The sequence below is a fragment of the Schistocerca serialis genome, chromosome 3 (genome assembly GCF_023864345.2).
Source record: "Schistocerca serialis cubense isolate TAMUIC-IGC-003099 chromosome 3, iqSchSeri2.2, whole genome shotgun sequence".
Classification (NCBI taxonomy): Eukaryota; Metazoa; Arthropoda; class Insecta; order Orthoptera; family Acrididae; genus Schistocerca; species Schistocerca serialis.
The window spans coordinates 656245815-656269349 of record NC_064640.1 but is presented as its reverse complement, the minus strand read 5'-3'; the positions used below and the strand labels follow the sequence as shown (position 1 = coordinate 656269349).

Sequence of the window (23535 nt, the reverse complement as noted above, 5' to 3'; positions counted from 1 at the left end):
CTTCTTTCTATGTATTCGCAATACATTACATTTGTCTATGTTAAGGGTCGGTTGCCACTCCCTGCACCAAGTGCCTATCCGCTGCAGATCTTCCTGCATTTCGCTACAATTTTCTAATGCTGCAACTTCTCTGTATACTACAGCATCATCCGCGAAAAGCCGCATGGAACTTCCGACACTATCTACAAGGTCATTTATATATATTGTGAAAAGCAATGGTTCCATAACACAACCCTGTGGTACGCCAGAGGTTACTTTAACGTCTGTAGACGTCTCTCCATTGAGAACAACATGCTGTGTTCTGTTTGCTAAAAACTCTTCAATCCAGCCACACAGCTGGTCTGATATTCCGTAGGCTCTTACTTTGTTTATCAGGCGACAGTGCGGAACTGTATCGAACGCCTTCCGGAAGTCAAGGAAAATGGAATGTACTTGGGAGCCTGTATCTAATATTTTCTGGGTCTCATGAACAAATAAAGCGAGTTGGGTCTCACACGATCGCTGATTCCTACAGAGTAGATTCTGGGTTTCCAGAAACGACATGATACGCGAGCAAAAAATTCTACAACAGATCGACGTCAGAGATATAGGCCTATAGTTTTGCGCATCTGCTTGACGACCCTTCTTGAAAACTGGGACTACCTGTGCTCTTTTCCAATCATTTGGAACCTTCCGTTCCTCTAGAGACTTGCGGTACACGGCTGTTAGAAGGGAGGCAAGTTTTTTCGTGTACTCTGTGTAGAATCAAATTGGTATCCCATCAGGTCCAGTGGACTTCCCTCTGTTGAGTGATTTCAGTTGCTTTTCTATTCCTTGGACACTTATTTCGATGTCAGCCATTTTTTCGTTCGTGCGAGCATTTAGAGCTCATCTTGGTAGATGTCCGGGGGGCGAGGGGGGGGGGGGTGGTAGGAAGATGGCGAAGTGGTCACCACCACCCAAGTCATTGTGGGCTCTTCAGTGGACAGATGGGAGAAGTCCTGGGCTGCAGAGGGATACATAAACAGCCGAGTAAGTGCCATGAGTCACACTGAAATGTGTGGAGGCGCCAGTATTTCAGAGGCAGAGGTCGAGGCCCATTAGTAGGAAAGGTTTACAGAGTTGTTGAATCAGTGCAGCCAATGGGTTCAGGGGTACTGCATCATCTGGAGGAAGATATACATTGCAGACAGTTATTTCCTGTGTCGTCCCTATCCTGACAGCCACAGCATCAAGAGGGGTTTGAAGGGGCACAGCTTCATTGTATACTGAATTCCGGACATAAACACAAACTCCACTTGACACACTATTATAGTCACTACGATTCCTGTAATATCCCTTATAGCTGCGGAGGGAAGGGGTCCGCACTGCCGGGAAGCAGGTTTCCTGGAGGGCAATGCAGAAAGCAGGAGTAAAGCTAAACAGTTGCGATAGCTCAGCCAGGTAGTGGAAAAAACTGCCGCAATTCCACTGGAGGATGACGTTATTGTGAGGCTGGGAAGGCATGAAGCATGCAAGGAGACAGGTTATGCCTCAGGATCACCTGCTGCCACTGATTAAGTATTTGTATCCATTCCTACTGTGGATGAGGCATCAATGAGATCCAGGTCCTCAGGTGATGCTGAGATCTCCACCTCATCCACAGGTGCAGTTCCCGGTGCAGAACTGGTAGGGACTGGTGGTGATGGGGCCACCAGAGGGTCCTTTTTCTTAGCAGACTTCTGTGTTTGTTTGCCATCTCGCTTCCCTTTAGGGGCTTGCTGGGAGGACTTCTCTGAAGTAGCTTCAGGCAAGGAAGAAGACCGTGAAACTCTTCATCCAACAGCTTTCGGCTCCTTTAGCCACTGGCGAGTGTCGGCTGTGGCATTGGTGGAGACATTGGGAGACAGGGCCCCAAGAGGCACACATTCCGCACAAAAGGAGCCAGGAAGAGGCTGTTGCTTCTCTGGCTGGGGGAAGGGGATCGATATCCCCTGCGTTTGGGGGGCCTCGATCCCGGGTAGGTACTTTGAGAGCAATGGAAGGAGATTTTCCCGCTACCACTAAGGGGGCATATGTATTCTGGAGGCCCGGAGGGCACACTGTGGCACACAGCATGGTACAACTGGTACTTGTGATGGCGCTGGTAATGTAGCTGCAGCATATGTGGACGTCAACCGAACAGGGTGTAATTGTTCAAATTTATGTTTAGCCCCTTGTAAGTCAACTGGTCCAGGGTCTTGTGCTTCATCATTTTCTGCTCCTTTTGGAGTACTGCACAGTCTGGCAAGCATGGGAAGTGCTGCTCTCAACAGTTGATACAAGTGGGAGGAGGCATACGGAGTATAAGGATGCAGTGGACATCTGCAGTCTCAACATGTGGCATTGGAAGTGCAGCAGGAAGACGTGCCTGAATTTCCAGCATTTAAAGCACTGCATAGGGGGAGAGATGTATGTTTTAACGTCACAGTGGTGAACCATCATCATTACCTTTTCAGACAATGAATCACCCTCAAAGGCTAAGATGAAGGCACCGGTAGCAATCCTATGGTCTTTGGGTCCCCTGTAAACGCACCGGATGAAATGAACGCCCCGCCGTTCTAGATCGGCCCAGAGCTCGTCGTCAGACTGCAAGAGGACGTCCCGATGGAAAATAATCCTCTGGACCAGGTTGAGGCCTTTATGGGGAATGACGAAAACAGGAATGTCACCCAGCCGGTCACAAGTGAGTAACACCTGGGATTGCGCTGGGGATGCTGCCTGAATCAAGACTACACCGCTTCTCATCTTGGACAGCGCTGTCACTTCCCCAAACTTATCCTCAAGATGTTCAACAAAAAATTGAGGCTTCATAGATACAAAGGAGCCCCCATCCATTCTGTTACATACTAAATACCGAGGTGAATATGGTTCTCTTCCTGTAGCCCTACGTTCCTCCCATGGCGCAGCGAGGGAGGGAAACAATTTAGGGTCATATCTGTCAGCACTGTACTCGATCTTGCCCTTCTTAGAGACTGCTGCCACCGTACGGTCACCAGCAAGAGATGACTTAGTCCGCTTCATTGTGGGTCATCTGCCCTGATGCCACCCACTCCGATCAGGGGCTGTACCCACGGACACCAACCAGCCAAAGCAAAGGCCCCCTGGCATGATGGCCGTTGCCAGGATTCCTGATGCCCCAGGAAGACAGGCATCTACTCATTGGCATACGTGGGGAGTTTACAGCTCAGGCATCAGCAGTGAAATCCCTGTGTTGTCAGGGGGGCTAACACCAAATGGGTAGATGACGGCCCCACCGCAAGAGACTGGCTACTGTGCTGGATATTAGGCACAGAGAAATCCAATACTGTCATGGGGGTGAAAGAGGACAGAAGAATTTATAAGGCTGAAAAGTGTGAGACTCCTCTTAGTAACATCTTACGACAGGCAGGGATACCTTGGGCCTATTCTAACCCCCAGACCCACAAGGGATCAGAAGATCAACCATCAAAACGCCTCTACAAAATGAATTGATACTCCCCCAGAAGGGGTAGTGATCATTGAAATGCCCAAGAAGGAGTAAAAGTGGGCCGGGGGGGAGTTGTTGGATCAAGGTGGTCAAACAATGTAAGTGGCCTGCCGGGAGATGAGTAAACATTGCAAACGGTGATCGACAAGGTCATTTTTAATTGCACGACTACTGCTTCCATCAGAGTGCAAAGGGGAGTACATTCACTGATCACATCAGTGTGAACCAATGTACAGACCCCTCTAGATGCATGCCCTCTCAGGACCAGCACACTTCTGTCAGAATGCATGATAACCACACAGCATTGGGAAATGATCATCACCTGATCATTTCCCAACGCTGTGTGGTTATCATGCATTCTGACAGAAGTGTGCTGGTCCTGAGAGGGCATGCATCTAGAGGGGTCTGTACATTGGTTCACACTGATGAGATCAGTGTTATAGTTTCAGCAGGTGACAGTAATATCCATTAGAGTAACTGAAGGAAACTTCACAAGCAACAATTACTAAAAAAAGCATTTTATGGAACGACCAGTTTTGACAGAGCTATATTGTCATCATCAGATCTTACGCTTTTGAATTTTTACAACATACACTAATGGGGGAAAAAAATCGCAGCACCAAGAAGGAGATGTTCAACATCAATGAAAGTTGGTAGGAGTGTTTCTATACCTGAAAGTTGAAGTCTACTCAAATTTCACACCAGTTGCATAAGAATGGCGCTAGTAGCATCGCTATGATGCTGTGAATCAGGTTTGCTTGGAATACATGCTGTAACAGTCATGAGGATTATTTGCCTTTGACACTGGGATGGTGAACTGATGTTAGTCAAGAGCGCCTTTAAGATGACAAAGACACCATTATCAACACCTCACCGAGTTTGAACAAGATCGTGTAATAGGGTTACGAGAAGCTGGATGTCTTTGCGGAAAGACTTTGCAGGAATGGAGGCACTGTACATTACTGCTGGCAGTGGTGGTCTCAAAAATGTACGGTTGCAGCACAACCGGGCACTACCAAGAGGGAAGACCATTTGTTTGGTGTACGGGTCTGGCGCATTGTACTGCATCTGCAGCAGCGATTTTAGCAGCTATTGGCACCACAGTGACACAGCAAACTGTTACAAATCAATTACATCAAGGACAGCTCTGAGCAAGATGCTTTGATTATTCCACGGACCACAAACCATCATCATTTGCGACTTCAGTGGTGTCAAGCAAGAGCTCATTGGAGGACAGGATGGAGGTCTGTTTTTTCATGAAATCTGGTTCTGCCTCGGTGCCAGTCATGGCCACGTGCTGGTTAGGAGGAGACCAGTTGAGAGCCTGCAACCAACCTGTCTGTGTGCAAGACACACTGAACCTACAACTGGAGTTATGGTCTGGGGTGCAATTTCACATGACAGCAAGAGTACTCCGTGGTTATCCCATGCATCCTGACCGCAAATTTATACGTCAGTCTCGTGATTTGGCCTGTTGTGCTGCCCTTCATAAACAGCATTCTTCATGGTGTTTTCCCACATAATAAGACTCGCCCACATATCGCTGTTGTAATCCAACATAGTCTACAGAGTGTCAACATGTGAACAACATCAGATGACAACTCCGGCGTCATCCATAAACAGTTTTAATCATACCTGTATTGTATGATCAAGCGCAACAGGCATGGAACTCCATCCCACAAACTGACCTCTGGTACCAATATCTTGCACTTACATTAACCTATGATCTTGCAATGTTAATCACTTAAGTATGTACCTAGACAAACATATTCCTAAAATTTCATTATCCTACATTATTTACTTTTTGGTACTGCGATTATTTTTTCCGACAGTGTATTATCCATCAGTATTACAAGTCGCTTTACATTGCATATTTACAAATGCTGTTCAAAAAGTGAGGTGACTTTCCAAACTGAGTGGGCAATGTACATTCGATTATTGATCTTTATTTTGTTATGTTGGTGCATATGTTCACAGTTTCAAGTGTGCAGCATACTTCATTTGTTTTGCCAGAGAGAAAGGTTAGACGTGTTTCAGTGTGCTCGGCAATTTTCGATTATTATAAAAAAATGGAGCAAAGAATTTGCATCAAATTTTATGTGAAAAATGGAATAAAGTGCGAAAACACTTGAAATGTTGACAGTGGCATATGGTGAGTCTGCTCTAAGTAAAAAATTGTTAAAAAGTGGTACAAGCTCTTCCATGATGGTCGAGAAGATGTCAATGACGAACCTCACTCTGGACGACCCAGCACATCAACATCAGATGATAACGTCGAAGCTGTGAAGAAAATTGTTTTGGAAAATCGTCTAATTACCATAAGAGAAGTTGCTGAGGATGTTGGTATATCGGTCTGCTCGTGTCATGCAATGTTTTTGGATGTTTTGGGCATGAGACGTGTATCAACGAAGTTTGTTCAGAAAATTCTCAATTTTGATCCGAAGAACCATCTGATGAGTATTGCTCAGGAAATCTTGAATGATGTCAAGGATGATCCTGATTTGCTCAAATGGGTCATAACTAGTGACTGAACATGAGTTTACAGTTATGACATCGAAATCAAAACTCAATCGCCCCAATGGAAGTGTCCCGGAGAGCCAAGTTCGATTAACTGTCAAAGTTTTGCTCATTGTTTTTTTTTTCAATTACCGTGGCATAGTGCATCATGAATTTTTTCCTCAATGTCATATGGTCAATAAGAAGTATTACCTTGACGTTGTGCACCGTTTGTGAGAAGCAATACACAAAAACATCTGAAGTTGTGAAAAATCAATTCACAGCTTTTGCATCACAACAATGCCCCTGCTCATTCATCGCTGCCTGAGAGAGAGTTTCTGGCCAAAAACAACAAAATCATGCCTCAGCCACCATATTCACCAGATTTGACACCCTGCGATTTTTTCCTGTTCCCAAAACTGAAGAGACCTATGTAAGGACAAAGATTTTCAATGACTGATGAAATAAAAACTGCATCGCTGGAAGTACTCGAGGCTGTACCAAAAAGTGCTAATAAGAAGTGCTTCGAGGATTGGAAGAAGCGTTGTACAAGTGTATTGTATCTGAGGTGGATTATTTTGAAGGGGACAACATTAATATTGATGAATGAATAAATATTTTTTCATCAAAACATAAAGTCACCTTACTTTCTCAACACACCTCATACACTCCACTACCATGAACATCACTACACTTCAGCGTCACAATTGCAAAAATACACAATGTGAAGTGATTTTTAACACTGATGGATAATACATTGTATAAATTCAAAAGCATAAGAACGGATTACGACAGCACAGTTTTGTCAAAACTGGTCTTCCAATAAAATGTTTTTTAGCGATCTTGACGTGTGGAGTTTTTTCAGTTACCATGTATTGGAGATTGCCCCCCGACTGACCAAGTCAGGAATTACGATATCCATAACAATTCCACTGAATAATCAAGTCAAAGTTGTTCAAGTTAGGAGTGAAGGGGCCAGAAGAATAGGTCATGTTCCAGGATCACTGCCCATCACCAATAAGGGAGGAATCACATCGCATATCAGTTCAGAATCCGATGGTAGGGGCGGGGGAGAGGGGGGGGAGGGGGAGGGGGTATGCGGCGTCTCCAGGGTCACTGGTGTAGCATTTTCCCAGTCCTCCTCCTCTTCCTCCTCCACCACCGCAGCAGCCTTTGATGGATGGTATTCCTGCAAGGGCCTATTTGTGACAACTGTCGGGATGGATGAAGAGCAAACAGCCCTATGTCCTATAGATCGCAGTTCCTTCAGCAACTGGCTGACATTGAGTTTCTGATCTGAGGGTTTGCATGAACAGGAATCCCAGGAAGGAGCCCAGACACTGATAGACACCTTAGGAAAAAGCTGCTCCTCTGGCCAATTGCGGGAATGGTTTCCAAAGATGGTGCCATGGAAATCACAAGAAAGGAGGGCAGTGGGAGAACTGTTTTCCAAAAAAATTGAGGTCATGGGAGTGATGGCTGTGAATTTCGCACAGTTGGGTGTCTTAACAAGGGGATGTATGCGTTCATATCTTTTTTCATGCCTCAGTATATGACAGGCGGTCAATAGATTTATATTCCAGTATTTTATATTATTTCTTGAAGGCTGAGCAAACCGGTGAACACTGAGGATAATGTTACGTGCAACTGACATGATAAGTTGCTTATTCACAAGCACTACCTTCATGAGTTATCATCTGCAGTTACCACATTTTGGGTCCACCACACAGTGGGATGACATATGACCAAAGCGCAAACATCTGAAGCACATCACAATTAAGTTTTCTTGGGAGGACGTTCTCTTCTGAGGCTAAGATAAAGGTGACTGTATCTATTCGATTATCCTTGGGGCCATTTTGGATGCATCAGGCACAATGAACACATCGCCGCTCAAGATTTTTCTGAAGCTCTTCGTCTGTTTGGAGTGTAAGGTCTTGACGTAAGATGATACCTTGGATGATATTCCAAGTCTTGTGTGTGCGAATGGTCACTCATATGCCACCCAGACGTTCACATGCTTCAAGGGCCATAGACTATGCAGTAGAGAAGGCATTAATAAATAGTGATCCATCGGTTTTTTTTCCCCAGCAACTCAGCTTCTACAAATTTACCTTCAATATGTTCCACACACAATAATTGATTTGTCTCAGTAAAAGTATCCATATCAGTTGAAGTATATAGTACAAATTGGATACATGGAGGAACAATGTAGAACAGAAAGTGGCTGCCAAGGAGCTTGGCATGATGATGAGACTGGTCTGCTTAGCCATAATAGGTATAATTAGCAGCACACCCACAGCTGAGGTGGAAACCACGATGGATATGCCCCATTACACCTGTGGGTTAAAACAGACTGGGCATATGGGCTTAAAACTGGGAAAAAAAGGATAACTTCAGAATATCCTGAATCCCTTTATCATGATATGGAATGTGATGAATATAGGAAGGGTTGGGGAAATGCCAGCTGACTGTACAATAACTTCCAGCTGCTTCCATATACCTTTCAATTTAACAACTGGAAGAAGGGAGCAGTGGGAGGACAAACCACAGCACTGTGCAGGAGACATGGTCTAGTTTACTGACAGTCGAAAGCATTGACATCAGTGTGTAGGGGGGACAACCTCGACTCGAGAGTGCAATCTCTCTAGCGATGCTGGCCATGGTATTCCAAGTGGAAATATCCACTATCAGTGTATGTGAGGAGGAGAATCTGCATATATGCTACAAAAATCATAGCATCTACATTTATTGAGATAGCCAAGAAACTCTGACATCCCTATCAGCTCTAGTAAAGAGATCTAAGATCATTCAGAATGCCACAAAGCCCTTGTGAGACAAGGGAAAGCAACAGGGTAAACCTTCTGTGAGTACCTGCTAACTCAGGAATCAGTGGCAATGATCACACTGATATGACTGACAGGACAGGTGCAACAACTCCATTTACTGGACTGAAACCTGTCCTTGCCATCACTAAGGTGACTGTTAATTCAAAGTGATGGAACTGCATTGGAAGGCAGCATGTTTTTTTAACAGACCTCCACGGCAAGTAGTAGTAGAGGGGTTTTGTGGGCGCACGACAGCAAGGTCTTCAGCGCCCGTTCAGTATCATAGTGAGACGGGTGTCAAGGAAAAAAAAAAAAGCTCAGAATATTTACATAAAACGGAACATAAAACACGGGAAACAATCATCGGAAAAGATGTGCTCACCCACACCGAAGCGTGGGATGAAGCAGGGCGTCAGCAGTAAAACATGGACAACACAGGAAGAAAACGAGGGAGGGGGCTAAAACAATGTAGCAGATGGAAGTGGCTGGCTGACCGCAAGGAAAAAAAGGGAGGAGTCAGCCACTCTGCAATACACTAAAACCTCCAGCCTAAAAGTTTAGGCCAGAGTCCAGACACATCACAAAACTTAAAAACCCTAGACACACACGTCTCATCATTAGCTAAAACACAGGGCAGATCACCATCAACTTGTGCTTCTGCCCTTGCATCACGGTATAAAATGCAGTCTGTTAAAATGTGGCGGACAGAGATGTGCACACCACAAGCATCACAAAACGGAGGATCCTCCCGCCGTAATAAATAGCTATGCGTCAGAGGACAGTGCCCGATCCGAAGACGTGTGAGGGCCACCTCTTCCCGCCTGAGCAACCGACAGGAGGAACGCCACGACCGAGTGGTTGACTTTACCGACCGCAGTTTATTGCCCGTCACCGCCAGCCATTCGTCCTCCCACAACTCCATGCACTTCCTGTGGAGTGCAGCGATGACAGACTGCAAGGGGATAGGACACTGGACCACATCCTGCTCTCTGCAGGCCTCCTTGGCAGCCCGATCAGCCTGTTCATTGCCCCAGATGCCGACATGACCAGGCACCCAGCAGAAGGATACCTCTTGACCCCGCTGTTGGAGCAAGTACAGTTGGCTATGTATCAGCTGGACCATCTCTTCAGTCGGGTACAGGTTCTGCAGCGATTGTAAGGCACTAAGAGAATCGGAGCAGAGAAGAAATCGATCGCCCCGAACACGATGCATCTGCTCCAGTGCCGTCAGGATCGCGTGGAGCTCCGCTGCGAAAACGGTATATTCAGCAGGGAGGCGAATCCGGGTAACATGGTCAGGGAACACCACAGAACAGCCAAGGAAATTCTCCTGTTTGGAGCCATCAGTGTAAACGACAGTGAAACCGTGATGCACATCTAAAATGTTAAAAAAAAGTGACTGGAATGTAAAATCTGGCGTGCCATCCTTCTTAAAACGAGTCAAATCTAAAAGAAGTTTGGGTCTCCGGAGGAGCCAAGGTGGAGATCTGCTCCAACCGCGACGTAAAACACGAAGACCAGCCATAGACATTGCAGCGAGGCAATCCTGTGCGCGAATCCCATAGGGCTGCGTCGCACGTTGCCGGTTATGAAATAACCGTGCCAGAGGAGGCTGAGCAACGGTATGGTATGCAGGTGTGTACGGTGTGGACAAAGTTTTATACGCCTGGCGTACCGTAAGTAGCCGTCGCCGCATATGAAGTGGCGGTTCACCAGCCTCTGCACAGAGGCTTGGTATGGGGCTAGTTCGGAATGCCCCAGTGGCCAACCACAGCCCTTCATGGTGGACAACGTCCAAAATCTTTAAGTACGAAGGCCTCGCAGACCCATACACCGTGCACCCATAATCGAGCCGAGATCGCACAAACGCCCTGTAAAACTGGAGCAGACAAGTCCTGTCAGCTCCCCATGTACTGTGGCTAAGACATTTTAAAATGCTTAAAGCCTGAAGCGACCGCCGTTTCAGGTCTTTAAGATGAGGTAACCACGTGAGCCTCGAGTCAAAAATGAGCCCCAGAAATCTCACCGTGCCTTTAAAAGAAAGAATAGTGTCCCTCAAGCGCAACTCAGGAAAGGTGAAAATCGAATGAGAACGGTTAAAAAGAACACATACAGACTTCTCGGTGGAAAACTTAAATCCACTCTTCAGCGCCCAGTCATCCAAATGCCTAATCGTAAGTTGCAACTGACGAGTTGTCGTTGCAAGGCTTGAAGAAGAGCAGAACAAAGAGAAATCATCCACAAACAAAGAACACTGGACAGGACTTTTCACCATGGACGTAATGCGATTAATAGCGATGGCAAACAGAGTCACACTTAAAACGCTACCCTGAGGGACACCATTCTCCTGCTCAAAGCGATCAGACAGGACGTCACCAATTCGGTATCTAAAATATCGTGGCGAGAGGAAAGACTGAATAAAAAGAGGAAGACAACCACGAAAGCCCCATTCGTGAAGCTGCTCCAGGATGAGACGCCACCAAGTGGTATCGTAGGCCTTCTCGATGTCAAAAAATACACCTATAAGGTGATGACGGTGTAGGAAAGCTTGTTGGATAGCCGCCTCCAGGAGGGCAAGGTTATCGAAGGTGGAACGAAACCTCCTGAACCCACACTGATAGCGACTAAGTAGTTGCCGGGATTCTAACATCCAGACAAGGCGGCGGTTGACCATCCGCTCCTAGGTCTTCCCTACGCAACTAGTGAGGGCAATACTACGGTAGCTACTTGGGCTCGAGCGGACTTTCCCAGGTTTTAAAAAAGGGATTAAAACTGCCTCACGCCACGCATCAGGAAAGTGACCCGACGCCCAAATGGCATTAAAAAGTGCGAGGAGGATTTCTTTGTTGCGCATTGTGAGGTGCCATAGCATACTGTAATGGATCCTGTCATGACCAGGGGAAGTGTCACGAGCTCCAGACAATGCAGAATCCAGCTCCCACATAGAAAAAGGGCAGTTGTAAACTTCATGAGAGGTGGGCTGGAAGTTCAGACTACACCTCTCAGCAACCACTCTATGGCGCTGGAAACCTGGATCCTGACTGGTTGTGGCAGTAACTGTCGCAAAATATGCTGCCATAGTCTGGGCAATGTCTCGCGGATCTGTGTGGAGAGTGCCGTTATTCATTACAGCAGCTATGGGGCACCTCCCTCCTCTGCCAGAAATTCTCCTAATGGTCTCCCACACAATGGAACTTTTGGTGGAACGATTAATGGTGTTCAGGAACTTTTGCCATGACCTCTTCTTGCTCTCACGAATAATGCGGCGACATCTCGCCCTTGCCACCCAAAAGGCTGCAAGATTCTCAGCAGTCGGCCGACACTTGAACTGCCGCAGAGCCGCACGCCTGGTCCTGATTGCAGAGCGGCATTCGTCACTCCACCAAGGCACAGGTGGCCTTTTCCGGTGGCCTGTGGACTGTGGAATGGATGCCGCAGCGGCATGGTGGACCGTTTTGGTAATATGATCCACCCACACCTCAACATTCGCACAGTGTTCGAATTGGGCCAACCGGCTATAAAGTGTCCAGTCAGCTCCAATGAGTACCCATCGTGGTGGTCTCCTTTCGGGGCCCACGCCATCTGGCAGGTGAATCCAGATTGGGAAATGATCACTGCCGTGCAAGTCAGTGACCACTTCCCAGTGAGCACTAGCGGCAAAAGCTGGAGAGCAAAGCGAGAGATCAATGGCAGAGAACGACCCAGTCGCCGTGCAGAAATGAGTACTCTGTCCTCCATTGAGCAAGTAGGCACAGGATGACAGGAGAAGCCTCTCAATTGCTCTACCCCTGGGACAGGTAATTGCAGAGCCCCAAAGCACATTGTGGGCATTAAAATCACCACAAATAATGAATGGCTGGGGGAGCTGTGTAAGAAGGTCGGTGAGGGCCGCTTCATCAAGAGCATCATGTGGGGGCAAGTAAAGTGAACATACAGTCAATGGATGACGCACGTACACGGACACAGCGACGGCCTGTAGAGTTGTCGTAAGTGAGAGAGGCGAGGAATGGTAGTCCGTCCTGACGAAAATACCTACGCCTCCTCTAGCTCTCTCTCCATGCAGGTCGTCCTTTTTGTGGAGTGTATAGCCTCGTATCTCAGGGGAGTATGATGGATGGAAATACGTCTCCTGGAGACAGAGACACAGTGGTCTACCCTGAGATAGTAGACGAAGTTCCTCCACATGCGTCCTGAACCCTTGCAAGTTCCACTGGAGTATGGGAGCCATCTATGTTGGGGGTAGCACCTTCATCCTGTCTCTCCGACGGGGTGGGGAGACCGCAGCAGGTGGAGGGGCAGGTGTGGGACGAGATGATTGCCCCACACATACATCGTACTCCATCAACTCTGGGGAAGAGTCAGATGAAGCCTCGCGTAAAACAATATCCGCATGGTCAGATGGTTTACCACGGGATTTGACCCGCTGTTGCTGCTGCACAGTAGCTTTCTGTGGCTTGGTGGACTTTGGGGGAGCGGATGAGGGAGTGGTAAGTGGCGCACTGGGCTTGGGGACAACCTCAACTGTTGGAGGCGCGAGGGGCTGGACCAAGCCCGCCACTGTACTTTTGTCTGCCGTTCGAGTAGGGGCTACTGGCTCTGGAACACTGGCTGCGTTGCAAGTGCACTGACAGCTACAGGTGTTAGTGCCAACACTCACCACCTCAGTCTGCGTTGAGGCATCGACTTTTGGAGTAGGCTTCTGTACCAGGGATGCAAAAGATGTAGCAAATGTGGGAGGTTGCATCGACTTATAAATCTTCTTGGCCTCACCATAGGGGATACGCTTGGTCGTTTTTATTTCCTGGACCTTGCGTTCCTCTAAAAATATGCGGCAGTCCCTACTCCAAACAGGGTGGTTCCCAGAGCAATTAAGACATTTAGCCGGAGACGAGCAACCAACTCCTTCATGAGCAGCCTGACCACAGTTTCCACAAGTCGCATCGCCTTTACAGCCTAAGGTGGTATGCCCAAAACGCTGGCATTTGAAACAGCGCATTGGGGCCGGGAAATAAGGCCTCACACTAAGGCGAAGGAAGCCAGCTTTAACATGTTCAGGAAGTGTTGTGCTACTGAAGGTCAGAATAAAGGAGTCGGATTTGACAAGAGTGCCATCAACCCTCTTCATGATGTGTTGGACATCAATGATACCTTCCGGAACCCACTCACGTTGCAGTTCTTCCTTGGGAATATCAGCTAGATCCCGGCATGTCACAACACCTTTGCTATAGTTCAAGGTGCTGTGCAGTTCGGTGTCTATGGCATACTCTCCAAGGCATTTAGCAGATTGGAGGTTAGTTGCTTGCTGGGAAGTGGAAGTTTCCACTAGCAAGGTCCCATTACGTAAGCACTTCACCGATTTTAAGGAGCCACAGATTCCCTCCAATCCCTTTTGTATATAGAAGGGCGAAACCTTCTCGAAACTACCCTCCTTCCGTTTCACAATGAGAAACACATTCGGATTACCAGAATGCATTGTTACCTAAGACTGGACTTTTCAAAGAAGCGCCAGAGTCAGGGGGACTGACTGCACGGGCCCTCTTAAGAGACTGGGTGTTAGAACCTTCCAGCGGCCCACCCTTTCCGCTGGGAGGAAGAAAAGAGAATGTCGAAGGATCCATCTCGGTCCCACGAGCAGCTAGGGAACTAGAAGTCCACCTAGACAGAGCCCCGCGTGCCTAGGTAAGCCTTATACAACTGAGGTGCGGCAGGTTCCCCAGAGGTTGCCCGCTATCGACTGTTCCACCTCAACAGCCATGCATCTCATCAGCGCACAGCACACCTTGAGATTGAGGTTTTTTTTATAGAGGTTTATTCCATCCTCGCGATCCGGGCGGTCAAGCCAAGATCCCCATTCCCTGAGACACACAACATTCCACCGCCGCGCCATCTGGTGGTCGTTGAAGTATGCTTAGAGGTTACGGGGACAGGGGACTGGCGGCGCTTACCAGTCCCCAGCTCAGGAACCCCGGGGTCGCCAAGCCCGTACCCAGCAAACGAATGCTGAGCCCCTGGGGGCCTCCACGGCAAGCTAATGATGCTAAAACCTGTTTTAAGAGAAGTTCCATAGTCCTGGGCTTGAACAGAAGACAGACTGAACTCATGGTACAACTAATGATAGGCCATAGGAACTTTAAGAAACACCTAAACACGATGGTTATGGAGAAAGAAGCTGATAAGTGTACGCAGTTTAGTTAGGGTGATGAAACCGCATCACATCTAATCTTCCAATGTGAAGTGTTGGAGATTAAAAGACAGAATATTAAGTTCATCACACCTTGAAAAAACCATCTTTAATAAAAAACTAGTAAAGGTCCTCCTACTACTCTTTATGGGTAATAGTTGGCTTCACTAGAATCACAGGGATTGAAACCATATAATAAACCCTGTTTCGGTGTGGGATTAGTGGGCTAGGAGCACTTATTTTTATCTCCCTGTTCAAACCAAATAAAAATGTTGGATAGATTGTTTCACTCCAAGATGTCCAGCTTGGCCCTCTTCCTATGGGGTAACCAAGACAGGGAAAACAGTAGGGTTGTAAGTGTCTGCAAAGATGTTTCAATTCCTCTCTGAAGAGAGAGCCTGATGATAACGTCCATTGTTTTGATGTAATTTAATACGTTTCATGTGCAAAACAACTGCCCTAATGCTGCCAACTTCAGTCAAGGGCACTCTCCACACGTGTGACTCAGCCGCAGCAAGGGCCATCTGGCATGTTGGCCGGTGCCGAGAGTCCTGATGCCCCATGAAGACAGGCATCTGCTCCTTGCCATACAGGGTTAGATAGCAGCTCCGGCATCAGCAGTGTGATCCCTGTGTGTCAGGGGGCTCTAACGAAAGGTTACCTTACGACCCCACCATGTCAGACTAGCTACCACAGTGGCTTTGAAGTGTATACATATCAATCAAGGCAGTTATTGTGCATAGTGTTGTCAACACCGTAGGCAGAAGATTTTACATTAGATGTTGCTCTCTAGTCAGTCCACACTACAGTGGGAAACCCAGAAGGGGACCAAAATTTACTTTAGACAAAAGATGAAGTACCGTAAATGAACAAAGATGTTCAGTAAAGAAGGCAGAACCTTTGGGACAATTGTATCAACATCAAAGGCTGCCATCATGGTAAGGTAAGTGAAGGAAGTAAGGATAATTGCAGATTGATGATTGCCACACAAGAAAGGAAGTAGGTGCTGCAATAGCTTGGCACTCTATGCTTGCCATGCACATACTCACAAAAGAGTCCTGAGCCACCTGGGGAGTCCCCTCTACAAAGGGCCTCATTGTTTCCTCTTAGTAAGTAGTATTCTGAAACGAATACTGCATCCTAGAAATGGTGTAGCCCTCCCACAGTTTATTATGCGATCGTGACCAAGTGAACCAAATGCCACTCACAATATTATCAGTTATTTGCTTAAACATTACCCTGCACCAGTCTAATCCAAATGAAAGGTATACCTAATACAACTCTACTCATAGACAGTTTCCATCCCCACCATTAAAATGAAATTATCTCAATATGGTTCATCACTAAAAAGATTAACTTTTTTAGTTTAAAAATAAAAAAACAACAACAACAAACAAACAAGACTTCCACATGCAACATTAAAATTAAGCATAATGACTGACTTACTGATTTCCCCCCCCCCCCCCCCCCACACACACACACACACACACACACACACACACACACACACACACACACACAAAGCTTTCACTATAGAACGAGTTATTACTTTTACTCCTTCCATTACTTGTAGTCTATAGAGTGTTTCCATTATATAAGCACAAATTTAAAGGGAAACATCCAATTTTCATAAAAGAAAAATGACTTTTGTTTAAAAATTATTTTATACTTTTCAATAAATTGTTCAGGCATACATAATTTTCATAACTTGAAAACAAGTGAGAAAGAAGGAGAAGACTATGTTCATACAGTCACAAATCAAGACAATAAGATCTGAGAGACTTGCATCAAAATGATACAAATTGAAGGAAGCAGTATCATGGGCAAGTATTGGTGACAGCAAGTAATGTATCACTACTAAAAATAAAACTGTATGTTTAATGCATGCACCTACCTTTCCCTGAGGAAGTCGGCAAATTCTTTGCTTGCAACCAAACCATGTTTCATATTCTGATAAAGAACAGTGAAGCCATTGTTCTTCTCTCCCTAAAAAATTAAAGTATTCTTACTCACTGATTTTAATGGCAGACACTATTGCATTCACACATTTTTTTCTTAGCTTCTAATTTATCTAGTTCTCAATCTGCAGAAGTGAGAAACCTGTCAACAAATAGTCTCTTTCCTAGTCTCTGGATCTAGCAGCATTTTGTTGCACTTCATTACAAACACGGAAAATTGGTGCATTTTTGGCCTCTTCAGAGATATAAAGGTTGGACTAAAACGTGGAAACACCCCAAGAAATGCATTCATCAACATAAACGTGGATTATAGCCAAGTCTGCAGATTGTGCTGTTTTATTTGACCATGAATGGCATATGTCCGATATGCTGCAAATGTCAGTCATGGTCAGAACAGCATTCTGTGTAGTTGTAAGAGCATCATGTCAGAGTTAACTGAATTCGAACATGGGCAAATTGTTGGTGCCATATGGTGAGTATTTCCATAACCAAAGGAGCTGAAGTGTGTTGTTTTTCAAGAGGCACCATATCGAAGATTTATGCCACATACAGGAAAACTGGAGAAACATCAGATGCTAACAAGAGACCGCACAACAATTGGATTTTTGTATTTTTTTTTTTTTTATATTTATGCTGCGTGAAGTTCAGAATTCAAGTACCAATAGCACAAAGCAGATCAATGCAACTCTCAAAAATTTGAAAAAAAATGACTCTGAAGTTTTCTGAGCATCTTTAATACCTTAATGTAACGCTAATTTTTTCACAGGCAAGGCTCTGGTAGAATGCTTGTCTGTCATATGGAGAGCGTGATTTGACTCTTCACTGAAGCAAATCTTTAAACAAAGATGCAGCTTCTACAAGCATTTCTGTGATGTGTAAAATACATAAATATGGAAGTGGGGTGGTGTTGGGGGGCAGTGGTTGTACTCTAGACTGAACTGGTTTTTGTCTTATTTCATTTTGTCCATATAGATTGAGTACCTACATGGTTCAGAAAGAAAATTTATCCAACGTAAATCTACTGCTCCTTTTTATAAAAAATGCACATCATCTTATTTTTAATTACATGTTGTGCACAAAAATAAATTCATAATTGTTAAGCTTTTATAGAAGATGGTTAAAAAGAAAAAAACCATTACTTTTTTCACCTTTATGTATTTTACACGCCACAGAAATGCTCATAGAACGTGCACCTTTGTTTGAAAATTTTGTATTAGCCAGGAATCAAATCCAGGCACACCACACAGCAGGTGAATATTCTGCTGCCGTAGAGCTACACTGAATGGGAAAGTGGGGGGGGGGGGGGGGGACCAACCAACCAACCTTACATTGGGGTAATTGGGGTATTAAGGATGCTTGAAAAACTTCAATGTTTAGTTTCTTAAGAATTCTTTGGAGTTGCGTCAAACACTTTCAGCAGATTGATATTCGAGTTCTGAAGTTCATATGGCACAAATAAAAAACACTACGAAAATCTGATTGCCATGTGGTCTCCCTGAAAGTCACAATATGGATGAAAGAGTGTGCTGTGTGATCATGAGAGACTGTCACTGAATAGAATTGTGACAAAAATTATGACATCATCTGCAAAAGTCACTGCAGAACTGAACTTTGCTCTCGCAAGCCCTGTCAACACCAAAACAGTATTAAGGGGAGTTCCATAAGCAGGGCTGGTCTGGCAAGAACCAGGATCAATTATTTGATCTCCCCTGGGCACCACAGTCACTAAATCTCAATATTATGGAGCCTTTATGGTCTGTTTCAGAGAGTAAGTTGCTTGTTTCCTATCCTCCTCCATCACTGTTACATGAACTTATCACTATTTGGCTGGAAGATGAGAATAGTATTCCCTTGAAAAACCATACAGGACCTGTATTTAACCGTTCTATGATCACTGAATGACAATTAGTTTCCTACGTCATATTAGGCATGGTATTTTGGTGTTTCCATAATTCCGTCCACCCCCAGTACCACCCACCACTACTGTTGTGCAGATAAAAAAATCATCGATTTTTATGAAAAATTGCTCTTCAGCTTATTTCTAATTATATGTTAGACACAAAAATCCACTTTTCATTGCAAATATAAAAGATCGTTGGCCAAAATTATTTAAGTTGAAACGTTACATTTTGTGTGTTTCAGGCTTCTCACAAATACTCTTAGAACATGTACTTTTGTTTAAAAATTTGAATCCGATGGAAATTGAACCCATGCTTCCCACACAGCAGGTAAGCATTCTACCACAGAGCCACATTGCTTGTTGAAAAATACTTACTTTAGCATATTAAAGATGGACAGAAAACTTCAAAGTCCATTTTCTTGAGAACTTTTGAGGGTTGCATTGAGATTCTTTAGGATACTGATATTTAAGTTCTTAAATTCATGTATCATGAATATAAAAAAATTACAAAAATCCGATTGCCTTGTGATCTCTTTGGAAGCTTAACTGTGCTGTGTGCCTACTTTTTACGATATTACTTCTGCAAATGAGAACTAAGTCATGACAATTATTGATAAAAATTCAGAATACAGTTTATTTACTGTAAGTGCCAGTACAGAGTGGATGTACAAACAATCACTGTAGCTATATGCTAATGGCAGCTTGACTTGAATCTTAAACCAAGATGTGTTACACATTCCATGACTGGTGTCTACATGAAACATAATGACACTGACCAAACACAGAAAATTAAAAGTATTTGTTACAACAGCACAATGCATTAAATAAGCATGAAGCTCTCAAATGGTGTGACATCAGTAGCAGTTACTCCCCATTAAGATCAGACACAGCTATGATTCCAGAGGTGAAGTAAGGACAGAAAATCTGGCCAGCAACACTGATAACCAGACCGTACTTCTGACATCACATGATGAAGCCCTACACTTTCATATGGGGTCATTCCATGTGAAATAGCCTAATTCCACAATGTTTTCCTGCTCAACTGGCGTGGATTTCGATGGAATTGTGTGTGGGCATTCACCCATGTCTCCTATTAATGTTAGAAAGTTCAACGTTCATCAAAGCAATACTGGCCAGGATAGTAATTAGTTTGACTCCATGTGCAACTGTGCAGAGCGAGCATACATTTCTGGTGACTTTGAGCTAGTATACCTCCAGCAATGTTTTGTTGAAAGAAATGAAGTTTGGCCATCTTGGACAATTTTATCCATTCTCTTAAGAATAATAACAAAAATAATTTTCCAAGCCATGCTCAGCTAGAAACATTTAGACAAAACAGCCTGGAAAAATTTCGAAGTTTGGCTTCTTATATGACTAACATGAAACTTGGCATATAATAATCCAACAACCCAAGGTTCTCTAATATCAACTTTCATTCATGTATTACTTTCCGGTACTGAATAAAGTTAGTGTAAAGTTGAAGAACTTGTAAGAAAATAAAAAAATACAGTATTTCTGACCAGATTTTGAGAAAATCTATGTTCTATGAAACTTTCCAAGCTTGGACACTTAGGAAGAAAATGATTTTGACACCAAAAGAAGTTTATTTGATCTTCCAACATGAGCTAACAAGCCTAGATAATTTGAATAGAATTCGGGTGCAAAAATCACGGTATAAAAAAATATATAAAATTCGGATTCTTATATCTTGTAGAATAATGCTAAACACTGAATTTAATATGCAATAGGTCGACAGTACAAGGATGTGGAATGCAAAATTTCATTCACCTACAGTTTTCCAGTTATCTTCAAATTAGTTAAAAAGATGATGATTTTTTTATGAGAAGGTGAAAATACGGTATATTTGACTCTTCTTTTACAAATACCATTTCCTCGTAAAGCTTTGGAACCAATCTCATTTGAAACAACATGTTTTAAACCTTCCTACCTCTGTCCGGAACAGTGAGTTTAATTTCCAACAATGGCTAACAATGCTACTTAAATTGAGGCAAAGTAGCCAGAAAAATCACACTGTGAATCAAATTTTAACTTTGAATTCTTATATCTCATTGATTAAAGGTATGATAAACATGAAACTTTGGAAAACATCAGCTTAGCAACATAAAGTTTCCAAATATAAAATATCATTCACGTAATGCTTTTTAAATTTCTGCAAAATCAGTTCAAACATGACTTTCACAAAAATGCAGAAAAAGATTACATTCAGTTTACTTTCAGAAAACCTGTTTTCCATAACTAACTTCAGACTAATCACAGTTGGAAACAGAATGTTTTCAAGCATTCAGAAATTTGTGTTTGATTTTCCAGTGTGCACTAACAATATCAGAAAATGAGAGACAAATTTGAGCGAATGTACCATGGGTACAGGATACATTGCAGCAACCTATTGTCCATATTTTATCACATGTGGCTTTTATTTTTAAATTGACAAGTAATATAGCGCTCTACTGCATATCTAGCCATCCATCTGGGTGGTTTCACTGAGTAAATTAAAGTTTCCAGTATGGTATGCCACCCTACAGCGAGGCCATCCTGTCTTCCGGGCCAATGAAAGGAAGCAGACAGGCCCGGAGGATGCATAAATTTTATCAGTGCATCATTTTATTCCACTGATATGTTAATAATGCAGCAGTGGTCAGAAGTCTAAAATAAAAAATGATATTACATTTTCTTGCCACATATGTTACATACTATTACAGATTTGGGAATCGGAGATGTGGTACTTTCAAATGGCTTTGTAAGCAAAAAGGTATCACTGCAAGGCTTTGGAACCTAAATTAAGAAAACATATTACAGACTTGGGAAACTGGATGAAGAAACCCACCCGTGGCTGGTATTGCACAGGTATCTGGCATGACCGCTGTGGTGATGGGGTTACCGGTTCATGTTCTTGAACCAGTAGCAACAATGTCACCATGGACCAATGCAATATAGTGAGATAATATTTGTCAATTTAAAAATAAAAACCACACACGATGAAACATTGACAACAGGCTGCTGCAATGTAGCCTCCAGCCATGGTATATTCCCTCAAATTTGTCCATTTTCTGGTATTGTTAGCACACACTACAAAATCAAACACATATTAATGAATGCTTGAAAACATGCTATTTACAACTGTGATTAGTCTGAAGTTAGTTATGGAAAACAGGTTTTCTGAAAGTAAACTGAATGCGATCTTTTCTGCATTTTTGTGAAAGTCATGGTTGAACTGATTTTGCAGAAATTTAGAAAGCAGTACGTGAATAATATTTTACATTTGGAAACCTTACATTGCTCAGCTGATGTTTTCCGATGTTTCATGCTTATCATTTCTTTAATCAATGGGATATAAAAAACCAAAGTTAAAACTTTATTCACAGTGTGGTTTTTTTTTTTTGCTACTTTACCTCAATGTATGTAGCATTGTTGTTGGACATTAAACTCACTGTTCTTGGGGGGTGGGGAGGGGCTTGGAATGCATTGTTTCAAATAGGATTAATTTTGAAGCTTTAATAGAAAACAGTACTTGTAAAGGATGAGTCACATACACCTTATTTTCACCTTTTCAAAAAAATGTTCCTATTTTCAACTAATTTGAAGATTATTGGAAAATAGTAAGTGATTAAAATTTTTGCATTCCACATCCTCGTGCTACTAACCTATTGTGTATTAAATTCCATGTTTAGATATAAAAATCTGAAGTTTACATGTTTTTCTTACTGTTTTTTTCCATGCCTAAAATCCATTCAAATTATCTAGCCTTGTTAGCCCGCATTGGATAATCAAACTCCTTTTGGAATTGAAAATTGTTGTTTTCCTAATGAGACCAGGTGGAAAGTTTTATTAGAACACAGTTTTTTGGTTTTTTCTTCTTTTTTGCAAAATCTGGTCAAAAACACTGAATTTTTTATTTCTGCAAACTCTTCAACTTTACACTAAATTTATTCAGTGTTGGAAAGTGGCATACAAACAAAACCTGATATTTGAGAACCTTGTATTGTTACATCACTACATGTGAAATTCCACATTAGTCATAAGACACCAAACTTTGAAATTTTTAAGGCCATTTTGTCTAAACTTTCATGGTTGAGTATGGCTCATAAAATATTTTCATTTCGTTCTTAAGAGAATACACAATGTTATACAAGATGGCCTAATTTAACTTCAACAAAATATTGCCAGAGATATAACAGCTCAAAGTCGGCAGAAATTCATGCTCACTCTGCACAGTCGGACACGGAGCCAAACAAATGACTATTCTGGGAAGTATTGCCCTGACAAATGTTGAACTTTGCCAATGTTAATAGCGGACATGGGCGAATGTTCATATAAAATTTCGTCGAAATTCATTACGGTCAAGCAGGGAGGCCTTGGTGAGTTGGCATGGAATGATCCAATGGTATTGACTAAATAGTTACAAATTTCATTGGTGGCTAGCTTTTGATACTCTTCTTCTCAATACTGCAGACAGGAGACTACTGTGTTATCCAGTAAAAGTTCCAGAAGGCATTGTGACTTCAAAATGTATGTTTGCACTTAAACGGAAAAATATGCACATGAAAAGAATTAAGTACCGAGCCTAAAACGGTTTCAGTTAAATGTAGAACTTCAAAAAATACATAAAATTTATTGACATCACAATTACTAAATTAATTTAGTAAAAGCATGCCCAAATGCTATATTCTAAGTTTCAGTTATTTAGTTTG

The 23535-nt window shown here is 43.4% G+C and overlaps 1 protein-coding gene across 2 annotated transcripts in view; it reads right to left on the bottom strand.

The window, feature by feature from the left end:
• The window catches only part of LOC126470537 (F-BAR domain only protein 2-like), a 302833-nt gene that overhangs the window by 262902 nt on the left and 16396 nt on the right, over positions 1-23535 (bottom strand). For both annotated transcript variants that reach the window (XM_050098467.1, XM_050098468.1), the window contains exon 2: positions 16863-16954. In XM_050098467.1, coding sequence (XP_049954424.1) covers positions 16863-16954 — 92 coding nt within the window. The remainder of the gene's footprint in view (positions 1-16862; positions 16955-23535) is intronic.